We start from the raw sequence: 14,531 nt of genomic DNA on the forward strand, positions 1-14,531 counted from the left end.
CCTACGCTTCAAGTACCTGAGGCATTGGTACAGGGCAGTGAGGGTGGCCACAGGTGTCTGAGTAGGGCCATAGAGGGAGGGGTTTGCACTATAAATGGCTCAGAGTCTTCTACAAACTGGCCAGTGCTCTCTGTGTACTGCCACCTATGGCTTTCTGTCCCCAGGCTGGCTGAACACCTGCGGAGGACCCGGGCTGCCGTGGTGTTCCAGAAGCAGTACCGCATGCAGAGGGCCCGCCAGGCCTACCAGAGGGTCCGCAGGGCTGTTACTGTCATCCAGGCCTTTGCTCGGGCCATGTTCGTGCGCAGAACCTACCACCAGGTGAGTAGACACCAAGACAAACTCACAGTCTGAGCACTTCCACAGGAGCCTTCCCAGGTCCCTTGAGGAAAGGAGGATGTATCTTACTATATACCTTTTGACAATCAGCAGGAGACAACCTGCACAAGGAACCAACTGTAGGTGTGACAGCCAGCTCTCTCCTAATCTCAAGGTCTGTTGATGAGTCCATTGCACAGTATTGATTTTGCAGGGCATTAAACAAGAACACAAATGATGTTTTCATTTCTGAGGTGGTTTTTAACTTGATAGGAAAGAGAAGTACCTCACCTTAATCCTGCAGCTCCCCTGCACCAGGACAGGAATGTCATTTGTCAAACAAGGGAGGTGAACAGGATAGTTACGGGATCCCCGTACCTCTGAGGGTTTTGTTTTGTTTTCCAGTCACTGGGCTTGAACTCTGGGCATGGGCACTGTCCCTGAGCTCTTAAGCTCAAGGCCAGTTCTCTACCACGTTGAGTCACAGTGCCACTTCCACCTCTGTGGTTTTTAGACTCTAGTTTCTGTAGCCATTAAAGCAAGAAGAAAACACAAATTTGACAGGCGCTTTCCTGTAAGGGAAGAACCTGGCTTAAGTCTGTTCATAAACGCCCACTGACGCCTCGACTATTGGAAGAATACACATTCTCTGTCTCCTAAAACCACGGCCAGCCTGGGCTGTCACCACTGACTGGTTATGTGAGCTGCACTTGCGCCTGCCCTGCTCTGCAGCTCCACACTGTGTCTCCTGCCAGGTCCTCGTCCAGCACAGGGTCACCGTCATCCAGAAATACGTCCGGGGCTGGATGGCACGCAGGCACTTCCAGCAGCAGCGGGATGCCGCCATCGTCATCCAGTGCGCCTTCCGCAGGCTCAAAGCCAAGCAGGAACTAAAGGCCCTCAAGATTGAGGCCCGCTCCGCCGAGCACCTGAAACGCCTCAACGTGGGCATGGAGAACAAGGTGGTCCAGCTGCAGCGGAAGATCGACGACCAGGTCAGTGCCAGGAGTTCCCTAACCAGGTACTGGAATTGCTAGGACACCAAGAGAATGTTTGAGAGGGACCCACAACTTCCCCAGAGAACTGCAGATACCAAAGACCAGAGGGAACTTAGCAGTCCTTGGGGTGTTGCTCCACTCAGAAAGCAAAACAGCGTCCTTTCCCCCAAAAGTGCCCATGACCCGTCCTGAGGGTCTGTGGACACATTACCTCACGTGGTGAAGGGGCTTGGCAAATTCCAGTTGGGATCTTGAAATGGGAGATGATCCTGGACCATCCAGGCAGGTCTAGTGGAACCACAAGGGTCTTCGTGAGGGGAACACTGGACCTTGAGATTTGGGGTGGGGAGCTGAGGACAGGGGGGAAGGAGGGAGGCTCACGAGCAAGGCAGACTGTGGAAGCTGGGAAAGGCAAGGGAACGGACTCACCACCCCCACACCCAGAGTCTGGAAGGATGGCAGCCTCATTGACCACTTTTAGACTTCTGCCCTCCAGAACCATACGCTTGTGTTGGTTTGAGATACTCGCCTGGTAGTTATTTATTATAGAGCAATAGAGAACTGCTAAGAATACTGAGGCCTGTCCACTGGCCCTGCAGAGGCAGGTGCTTAGTGACTGTCCCATTGTGTCCGTGCTGTGCTGACCCTCCCTCCGTGTGTGTACAATGGCCTGGGAGCATTCGTATCCTGATTGTTTTCACGTGTGAGCGATCAAGAAGACGAGGTAGACAGATCAGGAAGTAGTCTGGCATTCTACCCCTTGAGCCACAGCTCCACTTGTGGCTTCTGGGTGGGTAACTGGAAATAACGAGTCTCACTGATTTGGCTGCCTAAGGGGGAGGGATCCTAACACAGTGAGGCCAATGGCCTGAATTCCCCTTGTGATTCCTGAGTGTCCAGCATGTGTCAACTCCTGTGACTTCTTGAGGTTATCTTAGGGGTGAGGAACTTGTGGGTCAAGGACATCAAATACCTTGCCAATGCCACAGAATCGGAAAACACTACAACCTGGACTCCACCTCGGCAGGAGTGAGGATAATGCTGGACTCTTGATCCTAAGCATTTTCAACGTGTGAGTTGTCACCGCTGAGTGAAAAGAGGCTCACTGTCACCTGGCTTCTGCAGGGTGTTCAGATGACTCCTGCAGTGTGCTTCAAGTGCCTCCTGAGCAATGGGAGGAGGTTGAAAAGACACAGGATTACTGGGGTGTGACAGAAGTAAGAAACGTAGAGGAAAGGCCACCAGGCAGGGCCTTGTAAGTCACCTCGTTTTGTTGTACAGTTTTTTTGCTGGGTGTTTATAAACCTTCTCATTATCCCAACAGAACAGGAAAATAAATGAGCCATTTTATACCTAAATCAGCTACTCTGAACAAGAGCCACAGAGAAAGACATGGGTGATGGTGGACTAAGGAGATAGCAGGCATTCTGAGAGGAGCTGTCGCTCTGGATGGATTCCCTGTGTGCATTCTCCAGGGTAAAAGTTCTGCTGCAGAGAGACACTCAGCTCTTGCTGGACCCTGGCCTCTGGTCAGCTCTGGTAATACATCAGAAAGGAAAGGAGTGGGGAAGTCTGTTCTCAGACACTGGGCCTTTGAAAAATATATGCTCAAAGGCCTACTGCCAAGATTTTTATTGCTGCTATAGGACTATCGATGGCTGCCCAGAAGACATTGTGTAGACAGCTAGCTAACCTCCCAGGTCTAAGGAGGCTTTGGCCATGGCTGTTCCAGGATCACCCTAGCCTTCAATTTTGAGTAAGGCTCTGCATTAGCCTTGATGATGTCAGAAGTGATTTCCAAAGGATAAAAATAAACCTAGTGTCTCATAGTCCATATGCTGGAACCTGAAAAGAAAGCAGATTTGAAAGGCCTATTTTTAACCATAGCTTTTTGCCTTAAGCCTCCTGCTTAGCAAACATCTGGGTGCCTCAACCGATGTTACCATCCTGGACAAGGTACCCGGCCCAGCGGGTGATCACAGAGCCTGAGATCTTGTTCTCTCACATCCTTCCCTATGGCCTGACAGTATGCTGGATTAATCTCATAGATGAATTTGTTGGATCCTTACACAACCCTAGGAGATGAATATTAATGTTTGGGTCATTTTAAAGATGAGGACACTGCCCAAGGTCACACTGCTAGTAGGTAGTCTGGTCGAGATTGATGCTTGTCAGGTTGCTTTCGATGATGTGCTATCACTCCTGATCAGATTGTTAGATCTCTGCCCACTGGGAGACTCTTGGGACAGATGGTTCACACTTCTCAGTCGAAAGAAGGCTGCTCTAGGCTTAGTTTGGGTTCAGGCTCGTGCAAGGAACATGACCTTGAACCAGTAGACATTTACAGTACCCACTATCTAAGATACAAGTGACTCCCTGTTTGGGGGAAGAGATGCAAGATCCTCCCCCACTGCACTGTGGAGCTGTGAGTCTTCTTGTTGTCTCCTGGTAGATGGGGTCTACCTGCCATGTGGACATGTGTGGATTTCTTTCTTCCTTGGCATTCCTGGTGATAATCCAGTTCTCTTGAAATATAAGGTTTTTAAGCCAAAAGGAAAACACATAATGAGCCAAGGAGGCCAGAGGCAAAAGTTGTCCCAAAGTATCTGTGAGAGTCCCAGCTTGGGTTGTAATTCAGTGACTGGAAGTAGAAAATCCTGTAAGATCACCCCTGTTCCTATGAGGTGGTCAAGGGAGGAAACGGAAGAGTAAGGTCAAATTGAAGCCCACACCCCAAGTTTATATCTTAAGGCTGACCGCACAACTAGAGAAAAGAGATGCTGATGGATACCAGATTGCCAAGTAAACAACAGAGAAGAGGATAAGGTCATTTGAAAGTCATGGTTTAGGAGGAGCAGAGCTGTCCCTGGTGCTGTGACACTGCCATCTCCTGCACAGCACCATTCACAGAACCTTTCAGTGGGAAATGCGGGCATAGAACCCAAGGCCATTTATTTGAGTATCCCTGATGTTGCTCTGTCAGGTATAACTATTCAGCAGAAACAGTGGAGCCCAGGAATCCTCTGCCAAATTAGATTTAGTTAGGCACATGTGGAATGGCATGTCCCGTTGCTACAATTCTTTTTTATATAACGGGAGTCTATTTCTTAGGCCTTTGTGAACTTAAAAGTGCATTTAAGTACATTTTATCTGAAAAATATAATCCTAATCAGTAGATTGAGTCATTACCCTTTAAATCAATTTGATCACAATATCCGCAATCGACACACAGTTACTTAGTCAGTGTTTTATGACTAAGAACACCCGTTCAACATGGGCATTGTAAGGTACACCTATAATGCAGTATTTGGAAGGCAGGATGATTAAAAGTTCAAGGCCGATCTGGGCTTGTGAGGAAAAAAGAAAAGGTTCCCCTCCCACATTTGAAACATAGCATGTTACAACTTACAGCTTTTTAGACTCGGCATGCCTCCGCTTCCTCAACTGTGAAATATGCAGGGTATCAGCCATCCTTACTGAACAGAAGCTCTGTGAGGCAAGAATGAGGTGATGCTACAGTGTGTAGAACATACAGTACAGTACAGCATGTGCAAGATGTGCTACTTTCCACTATGCAGCCGGCCCTATCGCCCCCAATGGCCCCAGAGCCTCTGCAGTACTGACTGGATGCCTCTCTGTGTATAGTTCTGTCAACTAAGCACATACAGGAGTGTGTGACTATACTAAGCACTTTCAGGAAGGTGTGGCTTCAGAGATGAGTGCAGCTGAAACTCAGCCACTGCTCTGACCAAAGAAGAGGTGTCCTTTGTCCTCTGCTGGACACACCAAGGTGTCTCCACTCATGAGGAAAACAGGTCTATCCCCACCCTGCTTGGCACTTTTTTCTGGTTTATAAAGGTGCTGCATGGGCCAACAGATGTCCCATAATCAGTGTTTGGAAGAACAGGTAGATGGCTTGCTTTGCAGGTTGAGGGTAGAGGAGATCAAGCCTTCTGTGAGCTCACAGCAGACAGTGGAGTCTACGTTGCCAGGCAGGCTTCTTATAGCCCATGGAGGGCAGTCTGTATCCTTCAGCGATAGAGGCATGCTCAAGATGCAGGAAGAGTCTGGGGATGGGGGAGGGAGAACAGAAGTCTATTTTAAAATCTCTAGGCCCTTGCCATGCGTGAGCCAGCTCCCTGTGGCAGGAAAAAGCCTTCACTGCTGCAAGACAGGACAGGCCTGGCTGGGGCTGCATGGTATGTTTATCCTGAACCCAAAGGGGGTTTCCAGGGCTCTGAGGCAGCAAGGCCCAGTGCTATCCCCCATGACAGGTCCAGCTGCATGACTATGACACCTAGAGGGCCATAGAAGAATTCTTCCGGGACTTCCCTTCTAAAGTCACACATCCTAGACACAAATGTACAGGTTCTGGAAGCCTCAGGAACTGTTTGGATAGCAATGGTGATGAGACAGGAATGTCCTGGACTCTGCTGTGAGGACTTTGATCACCCAGCTTCAAGCAGTGACAGAGGCTCTGAGCAGCTCTCCAAGGGACCTCCCTGAAAGGACTCTGGCCAGTGAGGAGCCCTGGTTATTAAGCACTAGGTACCAGGGACCAGGCTAAACATAGTGTATATCCACTTCTTGATGCCAGCACTTGATGCCAGTGGGATTTCTGTCTAGTTAGACAGGACAGAGCTGGGGCTCAGAGGCTGGTGCCTGGATCAGGTGTGAAGAGGGATCAAGGACAGAGCTGCACTCTTAAGCACAGGGCCAACTTCAGCCCAACCTCCTTGTACCTGCTTTCTAGCAGTGTCAGGATCAGAAAAGCTGAGCCGCCCAGTAGCACCAGACTTTGTGTCTGGGCCCTGAGTCTTGTCTTTATCCATAGCGGGGAAGGACACATTGAGCCCCCTCTCTCCCCATGGCACAGCCATGCATGTGTCTCTTCATCACAAATTCTGCCCATGGTCTCCAGGCCACTCCTCCTCCCCAACTCCTAGTGAACTTCCCCAGATTGTGGCATCTGCAGGTGACAGCAGAGCATCAAGTAAGCCCAGCACACATCACCTACATGCAGAAACCCTCCGCCTGTGAAGGAGTCCAGACCCCCGTGGGCAGTTCAGAAAAATATTGATCTTCCTAATAGAATCCTTCTTAAATGGGTTTCTTCTTTGGGTTTTACCTGGGAGGTTCTGCAGTATGGGGGATCTCATTGAGCTGAATCCCCACAGGAAATACACTGCTTGCACACTCCCTCAGGCACAAGCAAGAGAGCCTGTAGGTTGCATGGTAGTGTATAGTCTGCTAGCTCATCGCTCCCCAGGACTCTCTGTAAAGTTGCATCTCTGACATGAATTAATCATTGATTTGGGCCCAGTGCCCGTGCATATTGGCATTTTAGCCCCTAACTCTGTTCTCCTTGGAGTTCCTGCAGAGCACAACAATGACAGGCAATCAATAATTATTTGATGTGGGCTGACTTATTAGGAGAGTTTCCTCTCCTCCACTTCTCCCCACTGACCATGTCTGTCTGGGTCTCCTTCCACTCTGGCATTTGTTGGCGTGCAGCTGGCCCTGACACTAGATTCTCAGAATACCAAGGCACCCAGGGGATCCCACTGGGTATCTTGGTGGCCAGGTACCCAGTCTGTAGGGACACAGCAGGATGGGCTCTGCTATATATGAATCTCCTTAGTCAGTGCTGCACAGGGTAAAGCCATGCTGACAGGTGGCTGGAGAGGGCTTGTGAAAGGCCCCTCGGGTGAGGGGTATTTAGCCTCTGTGCCACGGATTTGGTTTCAGCTACTTGTGCCAGCAAATCTAAAGGTTGCAGTGCTCAGTGTAAAAGGGCAGAGAACCCCAAAAAGCCAAGAAGGCAGGCTGATCAAAGTTGATAAGTGAGCCAAAGTTGATAAGGCAGCATCAGTATCACATCACTTTCTGTGCTTCTACCCAACCCAGAAAGGAAGCTGCTGCTCGCCAGGGCCAGCTCTAGAAGTGCTCAGAGTTGTCAGACTATGGCAGGAGAGCACTTGGGCCTTTAATGATTGTGAGATTCCATTCCACCTTAGAAGTCCTTCCTGGATGGCCTTCACACTTTTTCCTGGCCTAGTAACCTCTGTATCTTACCTTTTTCTCCTCTCTCCTTGATTGCTGTTGTTCTCTGCAGAACAAAGAATTCAAGACCCTATCAGAGCAGCTGTCTGCAGTCACCTCCACACACACCATGGAGGTGGAGAGGCTAAAGAAAGAACTGGCACATTACCAGCAGAGCCAGGAGGCTGACACCAGCCTACAACTTCAGGAGGAAGTACAGAGCCTGCGCACTGAGCTGCAGAAGGCATACTCGGAGCGCAGGGTCCTGGAAGATACCCATAGCAGGGAGAAGGACGAGCTAAGAAAGGTATGCAGGAGCTGGAAGGGCGGGCTGACCAAGAGCTGGCTGATGGAGTATCGCTGGGGGACTTTTTCTTCAAGCTGAAAGATTACCCTGGCCTTTTTGGAGTGAGGGAGAAAAGGGTGTTTCAAACATGTCCATACAACTGACCTGTGTCTGCCATTGACTAGATACTATGGCTTCCCTTGGGAGGAAACTCAGACACCTTTGCACATCTTTCTTAATCTCAGTTTACAGCTAGTCCTTGTTGGTGAGAGCTGTGAAACAGAAATAGTGACTGGTCTGGGTCTGAACCCAGATTCTAGCTACTGCTACCCCTCCATAAATCATCTTGTGATGTTTTCCAAGTTTATATTTCTGGTTCCAGTTTGACTTGCCCACTCAAGTCCACAGGCCTACTGCTACCCCATGAAACAGAATTTCCTGTACTCCCCAACTAACTTCCAACCAGGTAAGTCCCACTGGAGAGCCTTCTGTGGACTCAGGAGACTGTTGCTTTTGCGAGCCACCGAAAAAAAAAAACATATCACTCATGCTCTGATTATCCATCCATCCCTGGGGAGTCAGAATGGGTGAAATATGGAAAAAGGAGAGATCACGTGGTCATGATATTGGAAGAACAGCTCTGAACTTCACTGGGACAGACGCTGGAATACTGACCCTCCTCCCTGTCCTGTCATGGTAGCAGACATGTGCAGGAACCTCACTGGCTTTAATTCCCTTGTGTGTGTCTATGTGTGTCACTCATAAAAATTAGTCCCAGCTATCTCTGAGGTCCTCTCTACCACAGTTGACACCACACAGTTTACACTGGCTTCTAGAAGGAATCGAGGACCTCAGCCCTATTCAGTTATCTTTTGTCATTCCGCCCTGCTTTCTTTTCCTGGCCTTAGCCCTCACCACTGGGAACCAGGTAGAGCACCACCCCTACCTCATTTGAGATGAGAGCCTACCAAGTCCACTGGAACTAGGCTTTTTTTACTAAAGAATTTATTAACATTGATTTTTACATCATATTTCAAATGACAAGTTTAGCAAACAAATGTTCAAAAAGGGAATCTCTATATACAATCACTGGGACTTAGTTTTTAGAACTTAATGCAAATTAGGCTAAGGGTTTGTATGTCATAGAAACATTAATTTATGAAATAAAACATTAAGTCTATAGAGTCATAGGTTTTATGTCTATATAGTTATGATTATATTCCCATTACCATGTCCATAGCATTGGGTATGCAAATATTGAGTCCTTGCTCTGGTACTCTTTGGATTTAATAGCTACATATTAAGGATACCATGCGCCTTTTGTTCCTTAGGTCTTGACTTGTATCACTCAACATGATTCACTCTAGATTCATCCACTTCCCTGCAAATGCCATTATTTTATCTTGTCTGTTGGCTATGTAGAATTCCATTGTGTGTGTATATATATATATCACATTTTCTGTATCCATTCATCTGCAGTAGGGCATCTGGATTGTTCCCATCGCCTGGCTATTGTGAATAGTGCAGAGATGAACATAGTTGAGCAGGTGTCCTTATCATATCTTGGGTTATGATGTTCAGGGTAGATGCCCAGAAGTGGTATGGCGGGATCGTAGGGAAGGTCTATTTTCAGTTCTTTAAGAAACCTCCACACTGCTTTCCAGAGTGGCTGAACTAGTCTACATTCCCACCAGCAGTGTAGTAGGTTCCTTTTTCTCCACAACCCCGCCAGCAACTATCATTGTCTGAGTTCAAAATCTTGGCCATTCTTGTTGGTGTAAGGTGGTATCTTAGGGTTGTTTTTATTTGCATTTCCTTTATGACCATAGATGATGAACATTTTATCATATGCTTTTCTGCCGTTTTAATCTCTTCTTCTGATAAGTCTCTCTTTAGTTCCCTTGCCCATTTAGTGAATGGTTTGTTGGGTTTGGGGGGGATTCGTTTCTTGAGTTCCCTGTAGATACTAGATATTAAGCATTTGTCAGATGTATTGTTGGTGAATATCTTTTCCCAGTTGGTTGGCTGTATCTCTACTTTTACAACTATATTTTTATCTGTACAGAAACTTTTTATTTTTAGGTAGTCCCATTTATCGAGTCTCTCTCCAATCTGTTATGACCCTGGAATTCTGTTCAAGAATCTTTTGCCTGTGCCTATGAGTTCCAGTGTCTCTCCTACTTTATCATGTAGCAGTTTCACGATTTCCGGTCTGACATTGAGGTCTTAGATCCACTTTGAGTTAATGCTTGTGCGTGGCGAAAGGCTAGGGTCAATTTTTAGTTTTCTGCATGTGGCTGCCCAGTTTTGCCAGCACCAATAATTGAATAGACTGTGTTTGTTCCACTGTATATTTTTGGCTCCTTTGTCAAATACAAGTTGCCTGTAGGTATGTGGTTCTATTTCTGGGTCTTCTATTCTGTTCCACTGATCTTCTGGTCTGTTTTTGTGCCAGTACCAAGCAGTTTTTGTTATTATGGCTCTATAGTAGAGTTTGAAGTCTGGTATTGTAATACCACCAGCATTGCTCTTTTTGCCTAGAATTGTTTTGGCTATTCTAGGTCTTTTCTTGTTCCTTATGAATCTTTGGATTATATCTTCTATTTCGGTAAAGAATATCTTTGGGATTTTGATTGGGATTGCATTGAATTTATATATCAATTTTGGCAGTATAGCCATTTTCACTATGTTGGTTCTCCCTAGCCATGAACATGGGATGTCTTTCCATTTCCTAGTATCCTCTTTAATTTCTTTCATTAGGCTTTTATAGTTTTCATTGAATAATTCCTTTACATCTTTGGTTAAATTTATTCCTAAGTATTTTATTCTTTTGGGGGCTATTGCGAATGGGATCATTTTCTTGATTTGGCCTTCTGTTTGTGTATTGTTGGGGAATTAGGCTTTTATGCATAATTTTCCCATTCCAGGGGCATCCCAGGGGATGGTTAGATATGGGACTTCCCAGTGTGGGCAGCCTGGCATAGAAAAGGCCACCTTCCTGATAAGTTGCTGTGAGGAACGTGAGATCCCTGCCTCGGTAAAACACCTGCCAGTGGCATCAACCATGAAGCCTTAAATGGACTTCATTCTTCAGGGGAAGCATGTGGTGTGAGGAAACTCCTGTCAAAGCTCACAACCTACAAACAGAACGGGGTTCTACCTGTGTTCTGTTAATCCATAGGGCAGATGGATGGATGCTGACCTTTCCATGTGCTTAAAAAAAAAAGTAGCTGAGTGTTGGTGGTTTATGTCTATATAATCCTAGCTACTCAGAGGGCTGAGTCCTGAGGATCACAGTTCAAAGCTAGCCTTGGCAGGAAAGTCTGTGAAGACTGTTTATCTCCAATTAACTAACATAAAGCTAGAAGTGGACATGGAACCTCAAGCAAAAATGTTCTCAGACAGCGCCCAGGTCCTGAGTTCAAGAACCAGACCTGGCACCAAAACTAAACAAGTAGAGGTAGAAAGAAAAGAGGTCAAGATTAGAATTGGAGCCTGGGGTTTTAAGTAGCTCAATGGTAGAACACAAGGCACTGAGTGTAATTCCTAGCACCATCAACAAAAATATTCCACAGGAAATTTGAGGTTGATGATCCTAGAAGAAAAGGCCTTTCATGGCATGGTACCCAAGGCAGATCAAACACCTGAGAAGTCCCACATACCAGGGAGGTTCACTCTCTGCCCCCAAGGTAGCATGTGACTTACTCTCTGCCTCCTGCTGAACATTGTAATTTGGGGGACCCAAGGTTTTTTTTTTTTTAATTTCTTAGTCTCCAGCCAAAGAAACTAATAGAGAAGTAGGAAGACCAAATAGAGAAGCAGGCTCTTCCTCTTCTCATTAAAAATTTTTTTTCTATATCCTAGGAGTGTGTTGGCCTAGCTAGGTAGGTATTAAGTAAAACTAGAACTTGGAACTGACAAGAGAAAGTTAAGGACGCTAGCAGAGACTCCAAGTCAGTAATAAAAGGGAAGCAAATCCAGCCTGATAATGCCCAGAAGACACTGGCACAAGTTGCTCCATTAGTCTACTCTTTGGGGGGTGGGGAAAATCTAAAAGAAAAAGAAATAAACATTCTTCCTTCTCTGGGTCTGTAAAGACCTTTTTGTTCTGGTAATTAAAAGGAAGTGGAGCTGGCTGGCTCTTAGGTTTTAGTCTCGGTGCCTAACCATGGGTTAATGTTTAGCAAAGGCACCCTATCCCCTCTTAACAAATGCTGAATAATCAGACAGTTGGTTTTTTGCCGGATGTGTCTGGGGTCCTGCTCTGCACTGAGTGAGATTGATGAGCCCAGCAAAGCGCAGTGAGGAAGCCGAGACTGCTGCTGGGTGTTTAATTAATGAGTTTGATGTTTCTGTGGACAGAAGGGGTGAATGTTGCATTGGAACTGACATCCTGGAACCCTATGGGCTGCCACTTGTGATGACTAGGTGGCAGAGCACATGGCTGTTCTGTCATGCCCTGTGGGGATCAAAAATTCTTTGTGCTACCAGAGCCCAGGGCAGACCCCAGTACACCCCAGCCACAACCCATTCTACTAAAGGGGAACAGAACTTTGGTGTCTCCCCAGGCCCTTTCCTAGGCCTTTACCTTCTGTTGTTTCTTCTTCGAGCCCCAGCAACTCCTCCACTGGTGCTGTTGTGCAGCTGTGCTGTTCTGTATGGCTGTGCTGTCTGGTGGGAGGGAAGTGAATTCTAGGTGGTCCCTTGGCACCATGTCTATTGCCAAAGGCGCCCTGCCCATCCGGTTTACCATTGGTTTTCTACTAGAAACTTTATAGCTAGCTCTTTTTGTAATATCAATAACCAATTTGAAAGAATAAAGATGAAATACCGATAGCTACATTTGTACATTTGAAGAGCTGCATTAGCAAAGGCAGCTCTTCAGATGCTGGGATAACTGTTCCAGTTGACTTACTAATGACTGGGTCCAGGATTCCTGTCTCCCAAGTGTTGGTTTTGATGATCTGTTCCAAATAACCTGGCAGAAGTAAGAAACACTCCCAATAATAGTGATACATGGGTTCAAAGACTTCTCTTCCAGACAAGTTGCCTCTAGATGGTGTTTAATGAGTCCTGAAGCCTGTGCAGGTGGTACTTGTCACGCTCTGGAGGTTGTACTTGCCTGTTCTATGTATCTAAAGTGTCTCTCACTGTGCTCTGCACCCCTTACAGCTCATAAAACAGAGCCATTTGGCTGTAGAAGTTGTTCTCACCATTCCTTCCAACAAACACTGCATGTGCTAGGTAGCTGGGAGGACCGGGTGGCCAGCCTCTAGGGAAACAGATGTCATAGAGCTTTGTCAGCCCTCCCTGGGGCATTGAGCTGAGTGTGGGACTCTCTGCCTGGAGTTCACCAGGGATCCTCAGCCCAGACCTCACTCTGACTTTTGTTCAGGCAGCAGCAAAAACAAATCTCCTGCCCGCTGCTTCTTCACTGTAGGGCATAGAATAACAAAGCCAAGTTCATAGGAGGCCTGCATTCATAATCAAAGCACAAGACACTGAGAGAGAAGGAAAAAAATGGGGCTAAGAAGCAATAGAAGTGCTAGGGCATAGACACTATTAACTGTGGCTCTCTTACCTTGTAGTCTTGGCCAGATTTTAGATGGTAGGTTGTTACAATGAAGTTACTAAGGGGAAGAAAAGTTCTAGAGGTAAAGTCAGCTTACCTCAAATCCTCCAGGGAAACTTCCTGGGGACTAGAGAATGCAGAGGGTTCAACTTTGTTCTATGTGGAACCCCTGATATGGTGCAGCAACAGGTGGGAGACGGCATACTCCAGGCCTTACTTTATAGAGACACATGCTTCTCCTGTGAGTGGTTTGAAGTTTTCCTGGACTCACTAGGTAAGCTGACTTACCGGTGCTCTGAAAGTCATACTCAATGGCTTCTTGGAGAGAAGTTCTTCACTTGGAATACTGACTGCAATAATAGCAAATTGGACCCATTTGAAGGCTGTTATTTCCTCCATTGTGTAAGCTTCCTAAATTGAGCTATTGTTTGTTCAAATAAGTTCATATATTCTAAATGTTTTAGACATCTGTAATCATACCTTTTCTAAGTGGAAAAAGCCCCTTATTTTTAAAAATTGAATATAAACTCCTTAATTCAATTTGCAGTAGTCTTCTTTCACCACGCATTTGGTGCTGGCAGCAGGCTGGCTTCTCACTGGGGTAGGGTCCTGAGGTGCATATTGAAACCTCTGGTGCAGGCTAAGCAGGTGAGCCATGAATGTATGTGATCTAGTAGGTACTTTAGAGGGGTGTGTGGACCCCCTAAGAACAAAATACTGAGAATCCAGTCCTCCAAAGGCTCCTTGAGTAGATGATAGGTGAGAACTCTTTAAGACAAAATTAACTAGTGAAGACTAGGCCCATGCTATGGCTTTACACAAGGGAAAAGCTCAGGGAGGAGCAAGAATGCGGGCGGAGGCGCTGTGCTCCCTTAGGCAGGTGATGATGTAAAGGAGGAGTTCGGAGTTAGCTCAGAACAAAGGAAGAGAAGCTGATTGTAATCTGATTTATATGTCCTGAGACCCTGTCCTTGACTTTTCTCCTCCCTTCCCGCCCCGTACCCCCAAAACCCTGCCCTCCTTGCTCCTCACTTTGTGTGCCCCCAAATCCCTCCCCTATGCAGCCCAGGACTTCCTATTTCAAGACCTGACTCAGAGGACCCCTCAGCTGTGGATATTGGTGTTGAGCCTTGAGACTGTTGTCCCAAATTAAGGTGGTATGGGTAGAAGCCAGGGTGCTGCCAGCTGACCAGCAATGTGTAAAACAGGCTCCTCCCCACTACAAGGAATTACCCTGCTCAGAATGGTTTGGATTCTTCCTTTTTTGAATGGTGCTGGGGATTCTTCTTGGGGTAGGTGCTGATTGCTAGGCAGG

General features: G+C 46.8%; 1 protein-coding gene across 1 annotated transcript in view; it reads left to right on the forward strand.

Moving 5' to 3' along the window:
- The window catches only part of Myo5b (myosin VB), a 251,035-nt gene that overhangs the window by 197,551 nt on the left and 38,953 nt on the right, over positions 1-14,531 (forward strand). The window contains exons 20-22 of the mRNA XM_090353117.1: positions 165-321; positions 1,074-1,313; positions 7,432-7,665. Of these exons, the coding sequence (XP_090209243.1) occupies positions 165-321; positions 1,074-1,313; positions 7,432-7,665 (631 nt within the window). The remainder of the gene's footprint in view (positions 1-164; positions 322-1,073; positions 1,314-7,431; positions 7,666-14,531) is intronic.

This window comes from Megascapheus bottae, chromosome 19 (genome assembly GCF_031878675.1).
Source record: "Megascapheus bottae isolate mThoBot1 chromosome 19, mThoBot2.hap1, whole genome shotgun sequence".
NCBI lineage: Eukaryota > Metazoa > Chordata > Mammalia > Rodentia > Geomyidae > Megascapheus > Megascapheus bottae.